Consider the following 7,500-nt stretch of genomic DNA (forward strand, 5'->3'; position numbering starts at 1 on the left):
AATAATAACAAAAATAACTATAATAATAGCAATACTAATATAATACTATATTAGTAGTAGTAGTAGTAGTAATTATAATAATAATAATGATAACAATAATAATAATAATAATAATAATAATAATAATAATAATAATAATAATGATTATTATTATTATCATTATTATTATTATCGTTATTTTTATTATTATTATTATTAATATTATTATCATTATTATCATGATTATCATTACTACAATTATACTAACAATAATCAAAGTAATTATAGTTTATATAATAATATTAACAAAAATAACAATAACAATCACTACCTCTATCATCACCATAAATTCTAAAAAAAAACGTCACGTAAAAAGAAAAAAACATCTAAAGCAAATACAAGCAAAAGATGCACGAAAAAATTAAACTCACCCCCCCCCCCCCACCAACACAAGCACATTCGACGACCGCAAAAGTAATTTCCCAGAAGAGTGCAAAGTGTCCGCACTCCCCCACGTGAGGCGAGTTCACAACCTGCCTCGTCGCCCTCGTGCCTGGAACCGCCATTTTCATTATTTTTATTGCTCTCTTTCTCTCTTACTCTCTTACTCTCTTTCCCTCTCTCCCCTCTCTCTCTCTCTCTCTCTCTCTCTCTCTCTCTCTCTCTCTCTCTCTCTCTCTCTCTCTCTCTCTCTCTCTCTCTATCTCTCTATCTCTCTATCTCTCTATCTCTCTATCTCTCTATCTCTCTATCTCTCTATCTCTATCTCAGTTTCCGTTTCCTTCTTTCTGTCATTTTGTCCTACTCTTTTTCCCTCTTTCTGCCCCTTAGCCCCCCCCCCCCTTGTCCTACTCTTTTTCCCTCTTTCTGCCCCTTAGCCCCCCCCCCCCTCTCTCTCTCTCTCTCTCTCTCTCTCTCTCTCTCTCTCTCTCTCTCTCTCTCTCTCTCTCTCTCTCTCTCTCTCTCTCTCTCTCTCTCTCTTTCCCTTTATTCCTCTCTGCACCTCTCCCTCATCCCCTCGCTTGATCGATGAGTGATCAAAACGTCATCGGTCATGCGAGATCAGACTGTGTGGTGGAAGAGCGTGGTCATGCGTGTGTGACTGGTGTGAAGCTACGCGGGAATGAAAGAATGTCAAAAGGGAGAGGGAGAGGGAGGGAGGAAAAGGGAGAGGGAGGGAGGAAAAGGGAGAGGGAGGGGGGGAAAGGGAGAGGGAGGGGGGAAAAGGGAGAGGGAAAAGGGAGAGGGAAAAGGGAGAGGGAGGGAGGAAGAGGGAGGGGGGAAAGGGAGAGGGAGGGAGGAAAAGGGAGAGGGAGGGAGGAAAAGGGAGAGGGAGGGAGGAAAAGGGAGAGAGGGAGGGAGGAAAAGGGAGAGGGAGGGAGAAAAAGGGAGGGAGGGAGGGAGGAAATGGGAGGGGGGAGGGAGGAAATGGGAGAGGGAGAGGGAGAGGGAGAGGGAGAGGGAGAGGGAGAGGGAGAGGGAGAGGGAGAGGGAGAAGGAGAGGAAGAGGGAGAGGGAGGGAGAGGAGGAGAGGGAGAGGGAGAGGAGGAGAAGGAGAGGGAGAGGGAGAGGAGGAGAGGGAGAGGGAGAGGGAGGGAGGGAGAGGGAGAGGGAGGGGAGAGAGAGAGAGAGAGAGAGAGAGAGAGAGAGAGAGAGAGAGAGAGAGAGAGAGAGAGAGAGAGAGAGAGAGAGAGAGAGAGAGAGAGAGAGAGAGAGAGAGAGAGAGAGGGAGAGAGAGGGAGAGAGAGAGAAGAAGAGGGAAAGAGGATAGAGGGGGATAGGGGGTGAGAAAGGGAGAAATAGGAAAAGGGAGGGAGGGACATAGGGAGGCATGGAGACTGAGAGGGAGAGGAAAGGGGGAGGGAGACTAGAAGTGTTTTTGTCAACCTTAACAACTGTTGTAACAGCAGGCAAACTCTGGCCATCTTTTAAATTTCTATCACACAAATAGCTTTACACTTTTATCCCATCTTCCTTTAATACACAATCAGCTATATTTTTTCCCTGCACACTCATCCATCACAAATATAACTGATGACCCAGTTCTATGTCACAAGGGCTAGAACAGTGCCTCCTTTCAAAGGACTTTTACTTGGTATGTGAAAACTATGACCCAAAGTAGATGCCTCTCCTCATCTCAGACTCTGAGCAGACTCTGCTTAAAGACCCTCTTGGTCCCTTGCCAACTTTGTTACTGTTGTATCACAGCGGTCCCTAATATCATTTCCTTCACATAATTATTCACAGTTTTCATCAGCGTACAGATGAAATGCTTATTTTCAACTAGCATAGAAATCTTTTTATTGTGGAAGCTTTCCAAGTATTTTGTACAACATTCCAGCAATTGATATAATACGCAAAATGATAACTCTGCAGATACAGCAAAGATTATGCATCAAAAGTAAATACCAACCAATACTCAAATGTGTCTTATTAAGGCAAAGATGCAGTTGAAAATTTGGTGATAATTGGCTGAATCCCACAGTTCTGAATAACATCACAATATTTCAAGTTATAATAATCAAGAAAGTTGTCATCCTGTAATCAGTCATCACCCACCTGTCACGTGTGCCTTTCCATGTAAGAGTAACTCACTCAGAACAATCAAGCAGGTACAATAAATCAAAAGAAATGAATCCCCAATGGTAAATACACCTTTATGACATTTATAAAGGCAGAGCACTTTTCGTGGATAGTTTTATTAAAATAACTACACCTTGTATATCTTTTCCATACAATGAAAAATTTATAAAAGCCATAACAATGTACTTACAGAAGTCTGCTCGATATCCATTCATTCCCAGTGGAGGTTCAGGCGCTGGCTCCTGAGGGGGAGGTGGGATGTGCTCTCCACGCCCGGCTCTGGCTGCTCGCCCTCGCCCAGGCACTCCCTTGCCAGACATGAAAAGCTTCATGTCTTCCACCACATCTTTGGCGCTAATTCGTAAGCACTGTGAGAGAAATCACAGGGTCATTATTCTGAGCATTCTATATGAAGAATATATTTTTTAGTAATCGAATGATGCTTGAAAATGTAAACAAAGGAATTTTTTCTATTTTTTCTAAGAAAAACTATGAAATGATATGGAGAAAAACTATTAAATAACTGAAAAAATACAAATTAATAAATTAGAAAATATGAACATGTATAATACACAACTACATCCACACCCAAAACCACACCCACTCCCGAATACATAGTTAATAAGATGAGAGGAAATCTTATGAGAAGATTCATCCATATGGAAAGAAATGACTAAACAATCATAAAATATTCAAGAAATCGTCCCACTTAAAGGGATCCTTTCAACATATTTCAACTTCTATTATCAACCACATTCTCATTGATATTCCTCAATAATTTACCTGAGCAAGAAAGTTACATCATATAACTGTACTTTCCTATCACTAGCCCATGCACTACTAATCCTATCACTTGTTCCAATATTACAATGATGCAATAATAATAATGACAGAAATTCTCTCTCAAGCCCTGACAATGTGTTGCCACTCTCTGCTATTCATGTCAGTTTGTAATAATATATCATGGAAGGAAGTAAAATAACTCATTAATGTATGGAATGTACAATGAATGTAATATAAATGAAAAACATACATCTAATACCTAAGACATCAGGTCTTAGATTCTGTCATTTACGTACAGCATGGTCATTCATGTGTCTAGTGTGAAAATATGTAGGACTGCAAGAGAATCAGAAAGAGGGGATGGAGAGGGGAATCAAAGAGGGAAGGGGGAGGCAGAGGAAGACTGAATCAGGACTCATTTCTTGGTACTTCTTCTCAGACACTGCATGTTAGAGATGGTATTATTTCAGACCAATGTATTTACATTGCAGTCTGAAGTGAGCAAGTTATACAAACATTTACCATTAACCCTTTGATAAATCTCTTACACATAAAAAATCTATGATAAATGACAGACTACTTGATTATTTCGTATGTAGGTGTTCCACTTATGATTATGATAAAATGCTCACATGCAGCATCCATGAAAGATATAGATATTCAGCATTAACATCTCCTCAAATCTGATGTTGAAACTTCATGAATTTATCATTACAAAGTGTGGTTTATAATAATAACTTTCAGTATCATTAAAACCTTATATTTGGATCAAGAAAACTTTACTCCAAATTTTAGATATCTTATGCCTGTCCTCTAAACAAAACCAATCTCAGTTATATGAAATTTTATCTAAAGGAAATTAAAAGTCAAAATACCACCTGCAAGTTTCCTTTTGCCTTCGTAAACAATTTCTATACCCAGTTCACATATCACATAAATATTTGTACAAAGTCACTCACAATGAATAGATTCATATCCTATTTGAAAATGGATAAATAAAAGGAGTGCAGAGCTTACAAGGGGAATGGGGGTATGGGGGTATGGGGGTATGGGGGTATGGGGGTGTGGGGGTGTGGGGTATGGGGGTGTGGGGGTGTGGGGGTGTGGGGTATGGGGGTGTGGGGGTGTGGGGTATGGGGGTGTGGGGGTGTGGGGTATGGGGGTGAGGGGGTATGGGGGTATCATGGGTATGGCAAGTGGAAAATTGCCAAGTAGTATCAGACATATTAACATACACAACATATGTCTCACTGATAATGAAAAGTCAGGAGAAAAGCCTGCCATGATTGTGGCAAATAGTACTGCCTGCACATAATACATCATGGATTAAACAGTAATTTTCTTCCAAACTAGTAATTTGTAAATTCATGTATCTAGTTATCAAACAGACATTACTTATTTTGAACTTCAAGGCAAATCACCAGGGCCTATGCAAGGGAGTGGGGTCCTTGAGTAAAAATGGGCCGGGAATTTCCCTGTCTAAGTGATGAGGGTCTCTGAACCTACAAATTTCTTGAGATCTTCCACATAAATAAGACCATACTGGATAAAAACAGGATGATTAAGGGAAAAGGGAAAGAGGCCTGAGAGAAATGAATCCCAATGACAAAATTCCTCTCAGCAGTCCTCCAAAGCACAGTTCATTTTTATTAACAACCTGGTAAGTATGCACCTTTGATTGGCATGGCATTTGTAAATTGTGTAAATTATACTAAAAGACAAGAGCTTAAAAGATTAGACCTTGAAACAAGCATTACTTGTCTGCAGAATATCTGTTCGTACCTGGAAAATGTGCATTTCTGTTGGGTTTTGGTAGTTACGCTTAGGATCTTCTGCCACAATGAAGATGAAAATGTTGTTGTACAGCTCTTTTGGGTCTTCACTTGTAAATGCTGTTGGCTCCCTTATCAACTCCATAGGGAACTTTTCCACAGTGTCCTAAAACAGAAGAAAGCAAGGCAATGAGGTAATTTCTAGGGCAAAGATGGCATCATGGAATGCTATTACAGATACAAATGATAAGAAAATGGACAATTGAGTTGCAACAAACATATTGAAATAATCAAAGGCAGCATTTGGGGGTGGAGGGGGAGCAAAGAGGTGCAAGCTTTCAAGCTACAACAACAAAAGCACTGTTGAAAGTTTGCTGTGTTTCTTTACTCTAACAGAGTCAGCAATTTCTGTTAATTTCTCTTTGCCTTATTAAAGAATATTTGGTCCCCCAAGGAACTTTCAAATAATGCCTCTGGAAATACTTGTGTCAAGCAAGAACAGTAATGGTTATATGAACTGTTCAACATTCTTACATGACTATCTTTATTCAAATAGAAGTAACCACTGCTGCCTCAACATAATCAAATGATTATGTGAAATAAAAAGCAGACGTAGTTATTTGTCAGCTAGACTTGAACAGAGAGAATCTCTGCTATAGCCAAATGAATGACCTCACAAGAATAAAAAGTGTGTTGAAAAGATTGCAGCACAATTAAGTCATATTAAGTTGTATATGCAAATTCAATCTAGCTATTTGTTGGCAAATTCATTTATACAGTTATAAATTAGACTAAATCAACAGTACATTACTGAATAGCATTCTATCTATTTCCTGATCTTTCATAAGACAGATCAAATACCTTAATAAGTTGAAAATCCTTTTATCTTATCAACTCTATGACATGACTCTGTATACAAGATGACATAAAAATTATACAAATTATAAAAAGTGCCGTTTTCCATTCAAAAACTCTAAATACTCAATAATGCTGAAGAATATATATGCAAAAAAAGAAACCACAAAAAAAATTTGACTTTACATTTAACAAACAAGGCAATAAAAGCAACTTGTATTCCCTAACTACACCTGATATCAAGCAGAATTCCAATTGTGATTCGTAGAATATAAGCCTTATCTCTTATTATTCTTTTAAGATAAGATTATGATACATCTATAAGGTATTTCTCATGGGAAAAAATACACATATATATCAACAGTGAGAACGTGAAATTTGTTTATTGCAAGATTTGTCAGGAGAAGAAATTTCTAGTGCTAATGCTAATACTCCAGCTATGTTATTCACAGGGTAATTCATGCCACAATGTTTGTCTTCATGATAACCGTAGCATGTTATCTTATCTTCACCTGCGTACAAAACAAAAGGTCAGAGGAACATCCAATTCTTTGATAATTTACTGAATAGTTCATCTTTGACTAATGTTACTGAACAGATAATGTCATACATAAATGATTATTGATAGACAAAAATAGAATAATATCACAGCAATTATAATACGATTTATATGTACATCAGTTCAACTCTGGACACAGGCACTCTATGCTACACTTAATTTTTTAAGGAAAGAAACGATTTGCTCCACAAGCTGGCTATGATGGGCTGATTGTAACATGTCTGATTATGATAATTATAATAATCATCTGCAACAACCTATCAGTTATCAAATAATTATCATAAACCACCTGTCCACCTCTCATCAACTATCACTACACAGGCAAGTGTATCTTCATCTCAATAAAAATAACTGAATACAGGTACATTTCCTCTGGAAAGTTTATTCATGTACTCTTACACTGAATAAAAAAGTAAAAAGATGTGAACCTTTATTTAATAGAAAATCATTGTTCTTACTTCTGACTATGTTCATAATTTCTCACAGAACATCCAATTATTAGTTTTTGTGCTCCTTTTGATATTATAAATATCTTATATTGAAGATTATATTCAAGATATTATTTGCTTATTTTATGCTTATCTTCATCCATTAAAATCATTCACATAACACAAGAATTTATCTATAGTGAACACATCAAAGACATACTACAGATGAAGTCTCCATACAATAGACATACTGGTAGCTTTCTGGAAAAAGGAGGGGAAAAACTGCACTTGTCAGGAGCTCACCCCATTTTCGTGTGACTGTATGCAAACCCATTTCTTGTCTAGCCGCAACATCATCTTTTGCGTCCAGATTCCTGAGGTTTTCTCCATGTGTAGAAGACGTCGCATCCCATCTGCGGGATATACGAGGTCTGATTCTGGCGACACTCTGAAGGTGGCCAAGTGCTCCAGGACATAGGTCGGACCATCCTCGGCACTCCCGACGGATCCATTATCTGCAAGAGGGTAGGACTGATTAGCA

The 7,500-nt window shown here is 38.3% G+C and overlaps 1 protein-coding gene across 5 annotated transcripts in view; it reads right to left on the reverse strand.

Moving 5' to 3' along the window:
- LOC125028077 (epidermal growth factor receptor kinase substrate 8-like protein 2) overlaps nt 1–7,500 on the reverse strand; it is an 80,912-nt gene that overhangs the window by 42,128 nt on the left and 31,284 nt on the right. For all 5 annotated transcript variants that reach the window (XM_047617382.1, XM_047617381.1, XM_047617380.1 and 2 more), the window contains 3 exons: nt 7,263–7,474; nt 5,128–5,283; nt 2,753–2,930 (listed from right to left, as the gene is read on the reverse strand). In XM_047617382.1, coding sequence (XP_047473338.1) covers nt 2,753–2,930; nt 5,128–5,283; nt 7,263–7,474 — 546 coding nt within the window. The remainder of the gene's footprint in view (nt 1–2,752; nt 2,931–5,127; nt 5,284–7,262; nt 7,475–7,500) is intronic.

The sequence above is a fragment of the Penaeus chinensis genome, chromosome 8, assembly GCF_019202785.1.
Source record: "Penaeus chinensis breed Huanghai No. 1 chromosome 8, ASM1920278v2, whole genome shotgun sequence".
NCBI lineage: Eukaryota > Metazoa > Arthropoda > Malacostraca > Decapoda > Penaeidae > Penaeus > Penaeus chinensis.